At 37.2% G+C, this 20,011-nt stretch overlaps 1 protein-coding gene across 2 annotated transcripts in view; it reads right to left on the bottom strand.

The window, feature by feature from the left end:
* Nucleotides 1-15,256: 15,256 nt before the first annotated feature.
* The window catches only part of PHEX (phosphate regulating endopeptidase X-linked), a 276,100-nt gene continuing 271,345 nt past the window's right edge, over nucleotides 15,257-20,011 (bottom strand). For both annotated transcript variants that reach the window (XM_072615274.1, XM_072615275.1), the window contains one exon: nucleotides 15,257-19,729. In XM_072615274.1, the coding sequence (XP_072471375.1) occupies nucleotides 19,627-19,729 (103 nt within the window). In that variant the 3' untranslated portion in view covers nucleotides 15,257-19,626. The remainder of the gene's footprint in view (nucleotides 19,730-20,011) is intronic.

Raw genomic sequence — 20,011 nt, forward strand, 5'->3', positions numbered from 1 at the left:
CATATCAGCAATTGTTATTAGAAGGTGCCTATAGCTTAGTCATGGAAGATGTGGCTAGAAAAAATTGCTTTAGACTAGATTTTGAAGCAACAAGCATTTATTAAGCACTCGCTGCATGCCAGACATTGTGTTAAGTGACTCACAAATACCATCTCATTTGATGTTCAGAACAATTCTGGGTTTGGCTGTTGTTCAGCCATTTCAGTGCTGTTGTGACCCCATCTGGAGTTTTCTTGGTAAAGACATTGGAGTGGTTTGCCATTTCCTTCTCCAACTCATTTTATAGATGAGGAAAATGAGGCAAAAAAGGGTGAAGTGACTTGCCCAGGGTCACATAGTAAGTGTCTGAAGCTGGATTTGAACTCAGGTCTTCCTGATCCAGTGTTCTAACCACTGTACTACTTAGCTGCCAACAGTGCTATTATGATTCCTATTTTATAGTTGAGGAAACTGAGACAGACAGCTTAAGTGACTCTGCCAAGGTCATTTGGCTAATAAGTGCCTGAGGTTGAATTTCAGCTCAGGTCTTCTGAGTCTTCTCCAGGCCTTGTACTCTACTGAGCTGCCTCTGAAGAGCCTTGACAGTCCATTTTAGGAGCTTGAACTCTTGAAGACATTGGGATTTCTGGAAATTTTTTTGTTTATTGATTTGTTAGTTTGTGACCAAAGGAATGAGCTGATTTAAATAGTGCTTTAGGCAGGTTGTCTGGTATCAACATGAAGGCTAGATTAGAACACAGCAGCTGGAAATGAAGAGATCAGTCAGGTTATTATAATAAAGAGGCATAGTGATAAAGGTCATGGTATAAGGTGGTGGTAGGCATAGAGAGGAAGGGTGAATCCAAGAGACATTTAATGGGGAAAAAAACTGCCAGGGTTTAAAGACTGATTTTTTTCTTCTCTCTAACTCCCCACATTCAAATATGACTTCCAAGTTTTGAATATAGAAGACTGGGTAATCTCATTTGAAGCAATATGAAAAATGAAAGGCAATTGGGTTTGTATTTAGGGGCTGGGGCCACCACCTGCCTATTCATCTGTTTATAAAGGAATGTTTCATGGCTGCTGAAAGGTATGAGAGATGTTTCTATTTAGTCCTTAGCACTTAGCCTGACTTTGGCTGGGATTCATAAATTATATGAGCAATCCATGAGACCCTGGGTTCTCTTGTGTTTAGGCTTTCTGGTGTGCTGTATTTGATTCAGAAATATAGAGAATATGGAGTCAGTTCAGAGGACCATTGGAGAGATGATTGAAAGCCTGGACAATACAACCAATATAAGTGTAATGAAGTATTGTTGTGCCATAAGAAATGACAGAGGAAAACAACCATGGTATATGAAGGTGGTAGAGTACTATTGTGATGTAAGAAGTGATAAAAGTGATGGTTTAAGAGAAATGTGGGAAGACCTGTATGAACTGATACAAAGTAAAATGAGCTGAACCAGAACAATTTATACAATGGCAGCAACACTGGAAAGGCAAACAAGTGATGGTGAAGTCAAGATGATAGAGTGCGAGTCAGCATTGTTTACTAGTTCCTGTAACTTCCTTCACCACAACCTAGAAAATGTTCCAAATCAAATTCTGATCAGGAAAACCAAGAAAAAGTCACAGTGAGTCCATTCTTTTCCAGCCCAAGGCAGCTTATACACAGCTAGCAAGTCTCTGAAGCCAGATTTGAACTCATGAAGATAAGTGATCCTGACACCAGGCTTGTCACTCCACCCGCAGTGTCACCTACCTACCCCTAAAATTGAGCAGAGCCCAATACTAACTTGAAGTCCAAACTCAAGAAATAAACTGGAAGAAGAAGCAAAAAGAAAATTAACCCAACCATAAAGAGCTACTTTTGTGACAAGGAAGCTCAAGACATAAACACAGAAGAAGGCAGTGACTTGAAAAATATTTACAAGCAAAGTATCAAAGAAAAATACAGATTGGATGCAAACCAAACAAGAATTTTTAGAAAAGTTTTGTTTTTATTTTGTTTTGTTTTTAGAACAATTTTTTTTTCAAAAACCAGCTAAGAGCAATAGAGGAAAAGAATAGGAAAAGAAAGGAGAGCTATGCAAGAAAGTTGTGAAAAGGGAATTAATATTGCTACTCATGGATAGTCTAAAGCAATATATAGTAAAAATGACAACATTACCTTAGTTAATTTACTTATTGAGTATTGTATTGGTCAAATTACCAAAGAAGTACTTTATAGAACTAGAAAAAAAGAATAGCAAAATTGATCTGAATGAAATAAAAAAAGTCAAGAATGCCAAGAGAATCAATGAAAGAAAAATTAGAAGGAAGGGGGACTGGCAGAAACAGATCTCAAACTACACTACGAAGTTCTAATCATTAAAAACCATTTTACTCTGGGTAAGAAATAAGCTGATCAATAGAACAGTTTAGGTACACAATACAGAGAAGCAAGTGAGTAAAATAAAACTAGTGTTTGATTAACCTGAAGATTCTAACTGTTGGGGCAAAAACTCACTATCTGACAAAAACTGGTGAGAAAATTAGAAAGTAATCTTACAAAAAATTGGCAGAGACCAACATCTTAAACTATATAACAAAGTAAGCTCAAAATGGGCATGGGGCTTTGACATAAAGGATGATATTATAAATGAATTAAATGGAGCATGGAAGGAATCACCTGTCAGATCTATGGATAGGGAAAGTGTTCTTGGCCAGACAGTAACTAGAAAGGTTTACAGGAAGTAAAATGAATAATTTTGATTTCATAAAATTAACCAGAACCAATAAAGCTAAAATTAGAAAAAAGGAGGAAATGGGGGCAAGGGGATTTGCAGCAAATTTATCTGATAAAAAGCTCATTTCGAAAACACATAGGAAACTGAGTCAAATTTACAAGAATATGAGACACACTTCCTAATTGATTAATGACAAAGAATATGAATAAGCAATTTCAGACAAAGAAATTAAAGCTATCAATAACCATACGAATAAATGTTCTAAGTCACTAATAATTAAAGAAATACAAATTAAAACAAATCTATGATACCACCTTATACCAACCAGATTGGCTACTTTTTTAAAAAAAATCAGAAAGAAAAATGCTGGAGGGAATATGGGGAAATAGGTACTCACTCTTGGCGATGCTATGAATTAGTTCAACCATTCTGGAAAGCATTTGAGCACTATGCCCAAAAGCTTCTGAACTGAATATTGACCCAGTAATACTGCTTCTAGATCTCTACCCCCAAAGATATCAAAGAAAGAGGAAAAGGGTCCATATATATATATATAGAAACATTTATACCAGCTCTTTTTGGTGATAGCAAAGAATTGGAAGCCTATATAATGCCCACCAATTGGGGAATGGCTAAATAAGTGACATAAATGGGATAGAATACTAACATGCTATAAGAAATGATGATGAGAATAGATTCAGAAAAAACATTGGAAGACTTGTATGAACCGATACGGAGTAAAATCAGCAGAACCAAGAGGGTAAGTGAACAATGAAAACTATCAACATGGCAAGAACTAGTAACTGTGATCAACATAAACAACTACAGCTCCAAAGGTCTCAGGATGAAACATAATATCCAGCTTCAGGTAGAGAATTGATGGACAAAGAGTGAAGATTGAAGCCTATTTTCTCTTCTTTTCTTTCTTTTTTTTCTCTTGCTTTTCTTTCTTGGAACATGACTAATGCAGAAATTTGTTTTACATGTTGATAATCATTTAATGTCAATTTCATAACCTCCAAAAGGACCAGAACCTGTTTTAATCAACCAGAAGACGAGCCTGGACCTAACAGCTTCTTTATTCTCTGAGTAAACTCAAAGAAAACATCTTCCCATGTTGACAAAACCAGATAAAGCTGACTTAGGAACATTCTTTATGACACTCTTAACCCAAGACACTATCTTGAATAATGAGACTTTTTCCACACCTTAATTATTTTGTGGACATAACAGTTTGTTATGGCATGTTAATAGTAAAGAAAACACAGATATCCTGGGTCATAATTTTAATTGACATTGTCAGCTCTCTTATCCTATTGTATTGGCAATTTATTCACTTAAGAAAATTCCTTTCTCATAGTATAGTTAAACACCTATAGAAACCATAAATCTGAGGGACACAAACATCCCAGGACTATCCTAAAACGGATTTAAGCCTGGTCATTCTTATATCAGACAGTCAGAAGTTTCCTTCTGGCTCCATGATCAGGTATCTGCTAGCTTTAAGAGAATAAATAATATGAATTTACATTATCACATAGTCTGTTTGCCTCTTCAACCAAATTTTCAGGTCAACAATGTCTATATAGATTTGAAATGGCTTTTGTTTTTCTTGCCTTCTCCATGGTGGAAGGAGAAGGGAGAGAATTTGGAGCTTAGATTTGGAATTACAGAATTTGGAAAATAAAATTAAATTAAATTAAAAGTAAGAAACTTTGAAAGATGTAGGAACCCTAATCAATTCAATGACCAACCACAATTCCAATTCCAATTCCAATCACCTCCTGGTAGAGGTGATTAACTCAGGGTACAGAATGAGACATACTTTTTGAGTATGGGCAACATTGGAATTTCTTTTGCTTGACCTTGCATGTTTATAAAAACAGGCTTTCTCTTTTATTTCTCTTTTTTCAACGTGGGGGAAGATATGGGAGGGACAGGGAAAAAAACGCTTGCTAATTGAAAAAAAAAGTTAATTTACAAAGTGAAAGAAATGAAGCTTATAAATAAAGATATAAATGACTAACAGATTCAATATGGAGAAAAAAGGACAAAATAGAGTAAAAAGTACATCGTATTTGGAACCAGAGAACCTCACTCTGTCTCCTGTGTTACTTTAAGCAAAATATTTAACCTCTCTTAAATCTGGGTTTCCTCATCTTTTAGTTTAGGAAATTGGAATGGATCATAGAATTAGAGCTAAACGTTAACTTAAAGACCCTCTAGTTCCAAGCAGCTAGGCATGCTGGTCCTGAAGTCAGGAAGACATTGGTTCGAATCTAGCCTCAGACATTTCCAAGGTGTATAACCAGGGGCAAATCTGTCTTCCTCAGTTTCCTCAACTGTAAAATGAGGATCACTAGAGTATCTATTTCATAAGGTTTTTGTGAGGATTCAATGATATAATATTTGTAAAGCACTTAGAATAAGGTTGGTTACATGATAGGCATTTAATAAATGTTTATTCCATTCCCCTCTCCCTCAGTTTACAGAAGTCCAATGATTTTTCCCAGGTCCCATAGTAGCTGTGGTTGTTCAGTAGTTTAAGTCATATTCAATTCTTCTTGACCCCATTAGGCATTTTCTTTACAAAGATACCAGAGTGGTTTTCCATTTCCTTTTCCAGTTCATTTTACAGATGAAGAAACTGAGGCAAGCAGGGTTAAGTGACTTGCCCAGGTTCACACAGCTAATAAAAATCTGAGGCCAGATTTGAACTCATGAAGATGATTGTTTCTGACTTCAAGCCCAGCACTCTATCCACTGAACAATTTCAAAAACACTATATTCTACTTTATCAAAAAAGTTCAGTCCTATGATCAGAAACTCAGACCTGGAGAAACTATCTGTGGTAATCTAGTCAAACCCCCTCAATTTGCCAATAAGGAGATTGAGACCTAATCAAAGTATATGACTCACTCAAGGTCACATGAGTATGGAGCCATGTCTAGGTTCCCTGATTCCAGATCTAATCCTTCTTCTAGGCAGCTAGCTGGCATCAGGAGTGGAGTGCCAAAGTTGGAGTCAGAAAGAACTGAGTTTGAATTCTGCTTCAGACCCCAAGCAAGTCACTCAACTTCTTTCAGACTGTTTCCTGGCCTATAAACTGAGGATAATAATAATTGCTACCTCACAGGGTTGTTGTGAGAATCAAGTGAGATAACAGCCCACTGCAAACCTTAAAAGACTGTCTAATGCTGTGTATTTCCATTGCTAGAAGAGAGTTCTAAAGCCCCTTGTAAGCTGTAAATTGTCAGATGAGAGTATATTTGACATTGAATGTCAGGGAAATGGAGGATTCTGATAAAGAGAAAGTGGACCAGCTGTACTCCAACCCCACTGAGAAAGGAACAAAAAATAAGGGGATTAAAATATGAACTCAGGAATTCCTCTTAATTAGGGATTTTCAAATACTTGGACAAAGCAATAAGGATCATTGCATAATTGCCTTCAGAGGAGACTACTTAAGATCTAGCAGATTCTTTCTGGGTTTGAAGTTTTAAGGTAGGGTTCAGTTCTGAGCAGAAGAATAGATTCAGTCACCTTTCAGTGTACTCCCCATCTTCAGTTTCCCTTTTCTTTCCATTCTCTGGGCATACCTTTTAGAGCTAGGCTCCTGTGGGGGCTCAAAATTGTGCACCTTTCCCCAAGCAAAGGGTCGTGTGGCCAATCGGTTATTTTTAGAATGGAAGCGGTCAAGGAGCAGTGACCAGATCATTTCGGGGGGATCATTCCAAAGCCACGTAGACAATTTCTGATTAAATGACAGCCAAGGCAGAGACCAAAAATTGTTTCTCTAGCTGAAGGGCTGCATGGCTGATTTTTAATTAAAATGGATTAATATGGTGCTGTCATTTGTAAAAAACCAAAATGAAAAGAAGGAAATACAATGAGGCAGTTTAGGAGAGGAAAATAACCCTTGGTTGCCAGCTTAGTTTAAGATTCCCGCTCTTCTTTGGGGAGGGGAAAAACACAAGCAAGATCTTTTCCCCTACCTTTTCTTAACCTTTAGGCTGAGAGTTCTCCAGTAAGTCAGACAGCCTCATAAGCCTTTTGACATAACCCCATGTAACTCTACTCTAGGCCATGAAGATTGTATATTGCAGTCTCTGTGTGTGCATTTCCATCTATTTTTTCCTTTTTTCTTTCATTTTGCTAAGCTTGGCCCAGGAAAGCCAGTTCTGTGACTGGGGGGAAGTGGGGTAGTGCCAAAGAGCCCAGAGCATATGGGGAGAGCAGAGAAGGAGGAAAAATGGTTCTGGGTGTGTCTGGAGAGTCATGCTCTGGCAAAAAAACAACTCCCTGACTGCAAACAAAAGGACACTGAAGGAAACTGTAGAATTTTTCTTTTAAAAAAAATATTAATGGACTTCCTGTGCATCCTGCTAACTTGATCTGCCCTCTTCTACAGAAAGCATTTCTACCTGGAAACAGTACTGGACTTGAACTGGTTTCAAATCCTCTCTCTGCCACTTCCTAATGGTATGACCACAGGCAAATCAACTTTACTACTTTGAGTCTCTGTTTCCTCCATTTTACTTGCATATAAGGTTCCTTGCCAACTTTAAAGGACTGTCTGACACTTATTGTGGTTGATGGCGGTTACTGTCACCAGAAGACCACGCAGAGGGAAGAACAATTATGGTAGCTAGCATTGACAAAGGCGTTGCATGTATTATCTCATTTGATCTTCACAACAACCCTAGGAGGCAGGTGCTATTATTATCCCCATTTTACTGATGATGAAATTGAGGCTGAGAGATGTTGACTTGCCTTGGATCACTCTGCTACAATTCCATAATTGAAGAAGGATTTGAACCCAAGCCTTAAAAGAGCTAAGTGCCTCAAGCACCTTTGCTGTTATTACAAGTGTTTATAGAGTAACTATGATGTATGAGATTCTCCATTGTCATTTTTATTACGCAATGAAATAAAATGGAATTACTGACTTTCTTTTCCTGAAGGAGCATTTCTTCTCAGGAAGCTTCTGAGTGATTCTTTCCCGCAATGTCTATGTACTATAACCTAGACTCCTTTTCTTCTTTGCTTACTACATGGGCAAATGGGAATTGAATATAAATCTCTACAGGATAAAATTTGGCCCTCGGTGATCAGTAAAATGTGCTCTGGCACGTTTTGTGACAAGTTTACTGTGTTTTTCTCCTTGTTGTGTGCAAGTATGCAACTTGTAGGACTCTTTCATCTCAAATGAATTCTCCAGCCACTATTGAGAGTGAATGGAAAATACCATAGATGGGATGTTCGCACATTATTCTACTTTTAAAATAACCAAGACAGAAAAAAGATACAATGCTTGCCAAAAAGAATCTTTTTTAATATGCAACAGATTTAAGTTTTCCTCGTAGATGATTTTATTCCATATGTCTCTCAGTAAAGACCTAACTCAAGATAAAGTCACAAACTACTTAATACAGCATTTCAGTTATCCAGTAACTTCAAATATCTGGCACATGTCAGGAACCAGGAAGGAAAGAAAATCGAGTCAGTTAAAAACAAATTAGATATTACAAAGTTCACCTATTTTAAAAATAAGGAAGCCTCTTACGCCCCTATTTATTCTTATTTTGGACATAATTCTAATTCAAGTCATCCACAAGCATTTATTAAGGGCTTCCTAAGTGCTAAGTTCTGTGCTAAGAACAGAAATAGAAATACAAGCCAAATAAAAGACAGCCCCCTGCCCTCTAGGAGCTTAAAATCTAATAGCGGAAAACAATATTGCATCATCAAAATTTCAATGTAGAAAAAACCCCACAAATTTTAAATAAATTATTAAATTTGAAGTGTGTCATTTTAAATATATATAATATATATTTGAAATAATGCAAATTTACAAAAACACTAAAGGATTAAAGAAAGTATATTTCCGGGGGGGGGGGCAGAGCAATTTATTTTTTGAACAGGGGGTGGTGGGCCAAATAAGTTTGGGATCTTCTGCTCTATAGGTAAATTAAGTCAGGTTACAGATTAAACTATATTTAGAGGGTTCACAAATAGATTTATCAAGGGAAGGGTTTTACTTATCACCAAGGATTCAGGGATAGTTGCAATTCTTCCTCTGGCTTTTTATCTCAGGAATACTTAAGGACCTAAACAAAATTTTTCGTTTGGTTATTTTTAGTTATTTTTGACAGCGTGATAAATCTGAGGCCATATCACAGAATTGTTTCAATTTGCATTTCTCAGATTATTAGTGAAGCTGGACAGTTTTTCAAATATGTTTATTATTTATACAATTCTAAACTGACTGCTTCCTCTGGATTTCTCCACCAAACCACAGGGTTTTTTTCAAACTCAAAGAGCACCTCAGGCTTGGAACTCACAACTCAGAAGTACCTTCTGCCCCTGAGGCTCCTCCCAGGATCTCGGGGGCACACAGGCTGGTTACATCTTTATTTTTTCCCCAGACTTCACTCCTCTGGAACTGTTTCTCATGCACCCATGCAGGGTACCTTCTCCTCCCTGATTTCAGCTTCCTTTCAGGGGCTGTCTTTTTAATGAGGATATAAACTCCTTGAGAACAGGTGCTGTCTTTAGCACTGTGCCTGGTATGTAGGAAGAGCTTCATTAATGTCTGTTGACTGACTGATGTTTATCCTCTTTTGAAAATTCTTTATTCATCTCTATTGACTAATTATTTAATGGGAGTGTGTGTGACCCTTGAATCTATATCTGTTCTTTACGAAACTGAGGTGATAAGCTTTTATTTGCTATGAACATCTTCCCTCATCTGTTGTTTATTTTTTACTTGTTCCCATCCAACGCACTTTAATTAATGTTTACTGTATCCCAGTGTCTACAACAAAGAATTATTTATAGCTATTATTAATAGCTATAAAAATCATATCTTTTTGTCCTGTTAAAAATCTTTTAAATAACTGTTATATTTAAATAGTTTAATAAATTGCATTTTAAATCATTCACACACATACAATTAGCTAATATGACAAAAGGAAAATTATAAATGTTGGAGGGGATGTGGACAAGTTGGAAACCAATGCATTGTTGGTGGAGTTGTGAACTTATTCAACCATTCTGGAGAACAATTTGGAACTATACCCAAAGGGTTACAAAACTGCACATACATTTTGACCCAGCAATAACACTACTAGGTCTGTATCCCAAAGAGACCAAAGTAAAAGGAAAGGTACAAGTATGTACAAAAATATAGCAGTTCTTTTTGTGGTGGCAAAGAATTGAAAATTGAAGGGATACTCATCAAATGGTGAATGACTGAACAAGTTACAGTACATAGAAGTTGCAGTAATAGAATACTATTGCATTATAAGAAATGAAGAGCAGGATGTTTTCAGAAAAACCTGGGAAGACTTGTGTGAACTGATGGAAAGGGAAGTGAGCAAACGGGAGAATACTGTACAGAGTAACAATATGTATACAGTATGTTGTATGATGTTCAACCGTGAATGACAGCTATTCTTAGCCATACAATGATCCAAGAAAATTCCCACTTTGAGGAAAAACGTTATTCATATCCAGAGAAATGATGGATTCTGAACGTACATCAAAGCATGCTTTTTTCCCTTTTTTTGGTCTGTAGGGGTTTTTTTGTAATATGGAAATATGTTTTGCATCACTTCACATTGTTTGCTTTGTCAGTGACAGGGAGGGAGGAAGAAAGGTAGAGAATTTGGCACTCAAAGTTTTTTAAATGAATGTTTTTTTTTAATTTACATGTAATTGAGAAAAATAAAATAAAATTTTAAAAATAAACATGAATTTTAAATGTTTTCAAGAAGCTTTTGCTTTTATGTTTCCCAAAAATTCCTCAGCATCTTATCAAATAAAACTGTCTGTTGCAACAAACAAGCTCAGGTACACAAAACAAAGTAAGAGCACTCAGGGAGAAGGGAGATGAGAAATCAGTATATTCGCTATTTCTCAAAATGCATGTGCCATTGCACCCCTACTGCATGTCACCTCTCTATCATGAGGCAGGAAACACGTTTAACCGTCAAGTCATCTGAAGTCATGCAAATGCGCTACTTTCCCTTTTATTTTAAGTGTTTTTATTCTATAGAAGTTGTAACGTTTTATGTACTTGCCTTTTTAATTAAAATGTATTTATATTTTTTTTACATCACATTCATTCCCAAAAGTGTCCTTTCTTCTTTCCTTACCCATCAAGCTGTCCCTTGTAGGAAAAAAAAGACAAAGGATGGACAGGAGGAAAGCAGTTCAGTAAAAACAACTAATGTATAACTAAGTCTGACAGTATATACAACATTCCACATTTACAGCTCTCCACTCATAATTACTTCCAATTTTTTTTTAATTTGGCAAAAGTTCCCCAAACATTCATGTTTTGTCTTTATTTGGTTCTATTTCTGGAATCTCTCTTCCATGGCAAGGAACTATTGCTCCATTTCTGAGCCAGTATCAGCTTTGGTTTTTGCTTTGGTTTCCAAGCTTTCTGAGTTTTATAATGTGAACGTGCAGGAGCAAGCATCCACCTTAATATATGTCAAGAATTTTTAATGAAACTCCTAACTTTGGCTAAAATAGAATCAATTTTTTTGCTGTTTAACTTACTTTTCATTCGTAAGTCTTCCAATAGATAGCTAGATTAACTATAGACTGTTTAGCCAGTGAAACAAATCAGAACAACCAGTAGATTGTAGTCAAGATTCCAAGCATTATGCCATCTTTTAGTTATGTCCCTTTGTCCTATAGAAGATATTGAGATGATTCGCAAATGTAATTATGAAATTGGGTTCAAACATGAATAACTTGTAGGTTGTGTTTGCAATGCATCCAAACGACAAGTAGGTAAGTTACGGAACTGCTATCAATGTGGCAATTTTTAACTAATTAACTTGTATAACAATTGAGGAACTAACTAGATATCTTATAAGCTATTAAGTTCCCTAGTATGGTTACGAGGAAATTGGCAAAAAAAAGTGAGGGATACAAATAATTCTGAGTAGTATTTCAAGATTTTGATCCAATCAGAGCTTGTGTTCTAGCTTCGTAAAAAAGGTAAAGTTGAAATTGGAAGTACAGTCAGAACTAATTAAAACAACACTTCTGTGGCCTCGTAAATAGATTATCTCCATTATATGAATTTCTTCTTCAGTTTTTCCATCTGTCAGTGGAAAGACTATCAAAGAGGAATACGCAAACCAACTTTGTCATGTCATCCTTAAGGGAAAAGTGAGAGATTTTTAAATATGTTCATCAAAGAAATTTCAGAGTTCCCATAATTCTCTTCTCGGTGATATTCCATTTCCTGTGACATTTTCTTGGTTGGGCCATTTTTCAGCCATGTCCAACTTTTTATGGCCCCATTCACTGTTTTCTTGGCGAAGATATGGGAGTGACCTACCATTCCTTCTCCAGCTCTTTTTGCAGATGAGGAAACTGAGGCAAACAGGGTGAAGGGACTTCCCCGGTCATACAACTAATAAAAGTCTAAGGTCATATTTGAACTCAGGAAGATGAGTCTTCCCAACTTCAGGTCCAGCACTCTATCCCCTGCACCATCTAGCTGTTTTGCTTTACCAGTTCTCCAAGATTTGCTTAAGAGTTTAGAAGAATATACTGAAAATCCACTACAGAGGCACAACTTGGTTTCATTTACCTTATTAACTGTAGCATTTAATGAAACAAAATACATGAGACATATTCAAATGAGAAATATATCTAAAACCACTGAGGCCTGATTAAAATTGCGTATCAGATCTTCTTCCACAGATCCTAGATTATAGTAATTCTTCCTATTTGTGCTTTCTGGTTATAGATTTGGCATACATACATACATACACACGTATACATATATGCACATATATATGCTATATGTGTATACACACATAATACTGTCAGGCTCACTGAGACCATCTAATATTCATTTTCATATATAAGTCCTAAAGGGGATTACATTATCTAATTAAGCTGTTAATTAAGAAGATTCCTGCTGGGTAAACCATCGGCTACCAATGGCATTTTTAATGTGTTTCACACTGAACAGACATGATTTTCTAAATCAAGAGAGCTCAGAGTTACTGCCCCTTCTGCTTAATGGGCTGACAATGAATCTGAAAGACATGCAGATGACTGTAAGCCAATTTGATCCTTCATTTTCAAGTATATTTTTCCCAATTAATTATACAACTGTACTATGAAATCTCCTCAGTACCTTGGCAGTGACAGAGTTGATGACATAGCCACTAAGACCCTTCCTTATTCCTGTATCCTTTCCCCATTTCTCCCCAACCTTGTTTTCTTTTCTCCCAAAGAGGTAAGAAAGGGAAGGAAATACAGAGCCATCCCCAAATTCAACATTCATTAAGTGCTATCATATGCCTAACACTCTGCTAGTCAGCAAGACAAAAATGAAATAGCGCCTACCCTCAAGAAGCTTACATTCTTGGCAGCAATTGGCATGGAGGCAGCAAAGTGGCTGCACACATAAAGACAGACTTCTGGACTTGGAATAAGGAAGACCTGAGTTCAAATCTTCCCTTCAATACTTATTTGCTATGTTATCCTAGGTAGGTCATTTTAGTTCTCACTCCTAGTTTTTTTTTCATCTGTAGTAATAGCATCTATAAATATGATAATATACACCAAGTGTTCTGCAAACCTTAAAGTACTATTTAAATGTTGCTCCTTCATCTCTGCCCTCATCCCTACCTCCCAGCCCCATCCCAGGAAAGGACTTCAAAAATTCAGCCCCTCCCAACACCAGGGTCAAGTCATAATCATGCCCAGGTGCCCTCTGGCATTTACACAATGCATCAGAATAATTCCTCAGGTTTGCAGCTGAAAATGGTGCTTGGAGTTTCTTACACAAGATAAGATGCTCAGGAACTTGCCACCTAAATACCACAATTTGCTACCTCCTGAACCAAATACAATGTGGCTCTGAGAAATGAACAGTACAAGCCGAAGGAGAAAATCTACTTTAGCAGAACTCCTTCATTACAATGATGTCCCCTAGGATCCTAGAGACCGCAAAGGCCATCTATCCCAACCTCCATGTGTGTCTATGTGTGTATGTGTTCACATGCATGTAAAAGGACGAGTCACCCGTTTGATAGGTGACACTACATATCCTTTGGCCATGTGTAACACATATAGAATGACATAATTAGATCCACAATATTACACAGGTTTAAATACAACATTTTATGACAGGGATCAACTATCTAAGGAAGTATGCTGAGACATAGACAAAATGATAAAATTCAAGCAAAAAGGATGAAAGACTCTAAGTAGAGACCTAAGCAAAGCAGCATTGGCCCAATCAAAGCAGAGATATGCTGTGTGGGATAACTTATAAAAGATTAGGGCTACTGTACAGGCTTAAAGCCAAAGTCAAGCTTTCTTCACTCCAGGTTGCTGCCAGATTAACCTTCACAAGCCATAGTTCTGGCCATGCTACTTTCCCGCTCAGAACTCTTCAAGGTTTCTCATTTCCTAAAAGTTAAACCCAAACTTCTTGACATTGAAGAGCCTTCACAAACTGGCTCTAATTTGCTTTTCCATCTTCATCTTGTGCTATTCTCCCTTACGTGTTTTACGATTCAGTCAAACTGGACTATTCCCATATTCTAACTATTTTACATATTTTTCTATTTCCATGACTTTACTTGTGCCATTCCCTAAAACTGGAATGTTCTCCCTTAAAATCCCCAGCTTTCAAAATTCTATCTTCTCTGAGGAAATTCTAACTCAGGGGTGGGGAACCTGTGTCCTCAAGGCCACACGTGGCTCTTTAGGTCCTCAAGTGTGGCCCTTTGACTGAATCCAACCCTGGATTTGTTCTGTGACATTTGGATTCAGTCAAAAGGTTGCACTTGAGGAACTAGCAGGCCACATGTGGCCTTGCAGCTGCAGGTTCCTCACCCAGGTCCTGACCCTACCATGAGAGCCCAGCTCACCCATTGGCTTCTCTATGACACCTTCTCTAACCTCTTATCTTATCACCCATCTGATATGCTTTCTTCTCCTTTGTAGTCCTTTTCTGTTATAATTATCTGTATATATAGCTTATCTCCTACTAGAGCGTAAGCCATTTTTGGTTAGCGATTGCATCATTTTCATTTGTGGCTTCCCCACCATTGAGCCCAATGACTAACTCATCATAGAAAATACATGTGTGTGGCATAACCCAACCATTTCTGCAAAGCTAGATTAAGACTGATTATTTCTTCCCCAAAATATCTATAATCGAATAGAAGTTCCTTGAAGGAAGGGCCCGTTTTCTTTTTGTCTTGTATATCTAAAATCTAGCACTGAAACTGGCATAGATCAGGCATTCAAAATATGTTCAATTTAATTGAATCTATCCCAAAGCTACATATATTAGCTACTTCCCAGTCTTACCAATGAGATCACCGAGTATTTCTCTTTACCCATCTCTTCTTCCTTACCTAGAAAAGGTAAGTTCATTCCCATTTTCACAGCCTGAATTAGAAAGTCAGGTTAGTATTTGGGATCCTCTTTTTCCTTGAAATAAGATGGATGTCCAATTGGTTTCACCAGATATAAGGAAAGAACGCAAGAAACAGAACAAATTTTTATTGTCATTAAAATCACTGTCCACATTGTTAAGGGGAGGAAAAGCAATACAACCAAATGAATCTTTAGGCAAAGATGCAAACAATAAAATGCAGAACCAGAAAAAGCCCTTTTTCAACCCAGGGGTGCACTGCCTCTGGAGTCAAGGATGATTTCTTATGAGATAAGCAAACAATATCCCTCAGTAATTTAATATGCAACTGAGAGTTTATGTAAAAGGTATCAGCTAAGAAATGTATTAAGTGACATGTGTCCATGGGAGGAGCAACTGTATAAAAGCATTTAGAAATGGCACTGTCTAGGAGAAAGAACTCTAGATATCGGGGGTCAGAGAGGTGCCCAGGGTCCTGAGAATCTGCACCTGTTTTGCTCTCTGATGCCTGACAAGCCATCCAACCTTTCTATTCCTCAGGATTTGCATCTCCACTTTACAGATGGCTGTCCCTGTTCGACCAATCCCATATCCTGGCTATCATCCTGGGGTGTTGTGAGGCTAAGTGATATTATATTTAGGAGCTGGACTCTAAGCTCTTCCTGAAGAAGGCACTAAATAAACTCCTCAGTACTTTATGAATGCCAGGTTTGTATTAGTCACATCAAAGCCTATCTCCTAAAAGGAAAAAGGAAAATTTCAATACAATACCAGGCACCCAAGGTAAGCTGCATAGACTTGTAAGGCTGCTGGCATCTGTCCCTCAACAAACTCCCACCCTACCAGTCCCAAAGAATTCTCTGACCTTGGAAAACAAATTGTTCAATGTACCTTCGGTTCCTTACTTATAAAATAGGGATAATGTATAAATTGCTTCACAGGGACATGCTAGAAAAGCACTTTATAGATCTTAAAACGCTATGGAAAATGTGAGTTATTGTTAAACTCAGTCAGCATTTCTTGGGAATAGTCCTCAGCATAAGAATTGATGATATCTGTCCTACCAGCTCTACACAAAGATAAATTATCATTAAATAGCATTTATTGCCTCAAAGGCAGCAAAGTGAAATGGAGAGGGCATTGCTCTTGTGTCAAAAAGACCTAGATTCAGATCTTACCTCAGATATTTACTAGTTATGTGACCTTGGACACATCATTTGACCTCTCAGGGCCTTAATTTCCTCATCCATAAAATAAGAAGGCTGGATTTGGATTCAGTGGCCTCCACGTCCCTTTCAGCTCTAAATCTATCATGCTATGGTGATCAGCACCACAGCTGTCATCTCACGGTACTATACACAGCATTTTACCATATTCAAGGCACTTTCATTTTTTGGCGGTGAGGGGGAGAAACTTTAATGGTTCAGCCTACTTGATGTACTAGTTCCCAAATCCCATTCTCTCATTAAAGTTACATTCCTGAAGCAAATTCTACCCCTCACTCTAAATTGTACTGGGTTACACTTTCCTGTGTCTTAATTAAAGTCTGTTGTGTTCAGGACTCTTGACAAACATGGTCATAGCACCAGAACGGTAACATTTGAACACTTGAGTAAATGTATATATAGTAGAAGCAGTGTAACATCATGGATTGAATTCTGGGTATGGAACCATGAAAAGCAACATTCAAACCCTGCCTCTGACACTGATGACTATATGACCTTGGGCAAGTCACTTAACTTCTATGTAGCTTGGGCAACTTTACAACTTCACTATCAAATCATAAGGGGTTATGTTGTATGTTAATGGAGTGATGTCCCACACCCTGTGGAGGACAAAATCAGTCTCTACACCTGATGCAGGTCTATGTAGCATCATACATAAGAAGTGGATGGTACCATCTAAAGAACACTGGCCTTGAAATCAAAAAACTCATGTTCAAATCCCAGCTCTACTAACTAGCTACATGTTCTTGGGCAAGTCATGTCACTTCTCTGGTCCTCAGTTTCCTCACCTTCCTTGTCTAGTCGGCTGAAATAATAATACTAACCCTACCTCCCAATATTGTTATGAGGAAAACACTTTATATAAATTGTAAAGTATTGTACAAAGATGAGCTGTTACTAAATCCTGTGTTATTGGGGACATTATTCAATTTAGGATTATAGTTTACCTTAGCCAAAATAAATATCTTGCAATAGGAGTATACCACAAAACAAGAATTAATAGAGAAAAAGCAGTCACACTTTTCCAAAACTGTGTGAACCTCTGGTCTCTATTTTTCTAGGTAAGTGATCATCAGAATCTTATAACAAGCTGATGAAATGATGTGTCATATCCTCACTGTTGTCATTCAAATACTTTTTCTGACCTGCAGGAGGACATTCATTTCGAGCTGAATCTCAAAGACATTCTGGAGAAAAACAGTTCAAATGTTCTCCATGCTTTCCTAAGCCAGTACTAAATGTCTTCGTTTAGTGTCGAAACAAAGAGTCATTTGAGTCCATAAACAGAAGCCGATGAAGGAAATGAATTCATCGGCATCCGTAGTCCAACTTAGTTTCAAAATAAAGAATAGAGTAAACTAGTGTCACACTGGAATCTATGACGGATGAAATAGAAAGGTAGCCTTCCTTCATCAGGACGTCTATGTGCAAAATCAAGTGGGACAATGCGGCAATCTTTGCCCAGGTTAGTGTCAGAGTTTTTCTTCTGATAGTAATTCTAACCCAGATCCAGTCACATGACTGCCCAGTTCCAAAAAAACCAAAGTACATAATAGTTGGTAGTACATATACTATGTATGTATGTGGATATACATATGTAAGTACATGGATTACTATGGATACTATGGGTTGCTGTGGAAGTCTCAGAGATTAATAGTGAAATGTATTCAATTTACCATCTTCAGAACTATTAACGATGCTTCAGATGAATCAAACAAAACCATTCTCAGTGTTTATTCTCAAGATTTGATTGTTCTTTTGAAGTCCTAATATTTCTTTTGTCGTTTCAACCCTGTTCTCCCTCATCCCACATATAATGAATTAAAGTGGAAAATGGATGCAAAGTAGAACATGACGTGTGAGTTAACTACTCTAAGACAGTTAAGGCTTTATCCTTGACATGCCCAGGCTAAAGAAAGACGATTCAGCTTAAAGGGAACCGGCATAAAGTTAAAATCCCAACTTAAATATGCTGAGATTTCAAAATCATCTGTTTTACTGTAAGCTCTTCTGCAAGGAAACTGATTTTTTTTAATTCCTTCCTTTCTTTCCCTATGAATATTTATAAGAAACTTTGAAATAAATCAATATATCCAAAACACATAGGAATCAAAGAATCATCCTTTTATGTTTAGTGTCTTTGTTTTGCAGTGAGAAAGGGAAAATGAAATGAGATTATAAATACAAAAATATAAGGGAGTTTGACTTTCCCTGCAATCAGTGAGGTCCTCATGATGCTGAACTGGAAGCCAATGAAAGACTTAGTTCCTAAATGAGAATCTGAAAATATTTTCTTGACATCTTCTGTTTTCAGAAAGTAATCTTAGAATTGGAGACAAACATATCTAAAATAACTTGATGGACAGCAACTGGGCAGAACAAGGCTTTTGGAGCCAGGGCTTTTCTTATTATGTAAACACAACCTTCAGGTCATACACACTAGAAAATCATTTGGATACCTGCTCTCTTTTAGATTTTCTTACTGCCTCCATGTCTCTGGGCTAACTTTTCCTTCTGGGTCATGGTATCCATTCTTACTCAGCTTATGTGATAATTCCAAGTGTTTTCCTTTTCCTTTTCCTTTTTTTCTTTAACCAAGGAGTATGGCCTTTTTTATTTAGTTACTATTGTTTCCAACATGGTGATTAATCTCATGAGTCGTTATTCCATTCCAAAAGTATCCAACCTGAGTTGGATTTGAAAATCAAAATCCCAAAAGTCTCTTGTACCTTGTAAGCAATTGTTTAGGAAATGCTGTGTAAGGATGATCAGATAGCATCAAATACCTTATTCTACAAGAGCTCTTAAGCCACCAGGGGGGTATCTTCATCCTGGGGACTTGCAGGTTAGAGAAACTGAATTTTTTATAGGCACATATGGCTTTGCCCTCCTGCAAAGCACTAGATTAAAATGGTACTGTTTCACTTAGCTTTTGCTAACAACAAATGAAGAAGGAGAATGGGTAATGGCAGTGATCCATCATAGCACTACAACCACAGCAGGGTTTGTGGGTGGTTGTGCGTTTGTTTTTTCCCTTAAGACCTTACTCTTCTTTTTAAAAAATCATTTTAAACAGTCCTAAAGTACTGATCAAATGGTGATTAGATTCACAATGCACTTAGATTATGAAGATGCAATCAAAATATAGCCCATCTCTGTAGATAAACAAGTCAGAAGCAGTGGTAGGTTAGAGTCCAATCTTGCAGCTTTTTTTCATAATAGAATCCTGTCAAGATGGGATGGGAAAATGGACCATCTACCAAAGCCGGCAGGACTCTGTACCTCTGTTCATTGTTGAATTGACTGGACAGTTAAAAGCTTTCTGGAATTCCTCAAAGTTACTTACTGCACCATTAACTCTGAAAAAAATGACAAAAACATTGATCACTTACATCATAAGTATCACTATTTCCTAAACAGAGTCACTGAGGAGAGCACAGGAGAAACGCTGGCTCTAGAGGCCAGAGGCTTCGAGTTCAAATCCTGTCTCAGACTCTTACCATCTACGTGGAGCTTGAGCAAGTGATTCGATTTGCATGGGCCTCAGTTTCCTTATTTGTAAAATGAGGGAGTTGAAGTAGAAGGTCTTTTCTAGCTCTAGACCTATAATCTCATTGAAATACCTATTATAACTAAAGATC

The sequence above is a fragment of the Notamacropus eugenii genome, chromosome 5 (assembly GCF_028372415.1).
Source record: "Notamacropus eugenii isolate mMacEug1 chromosome 5, mMacEug1.pri_v2, whole genome shotgun sequence".
NCBI lineage: Eukaryota > Metazoa > Chordata > Mammalia > Diprotodontia > Macropodidae > Notamacropus > Notamacropus eugenii.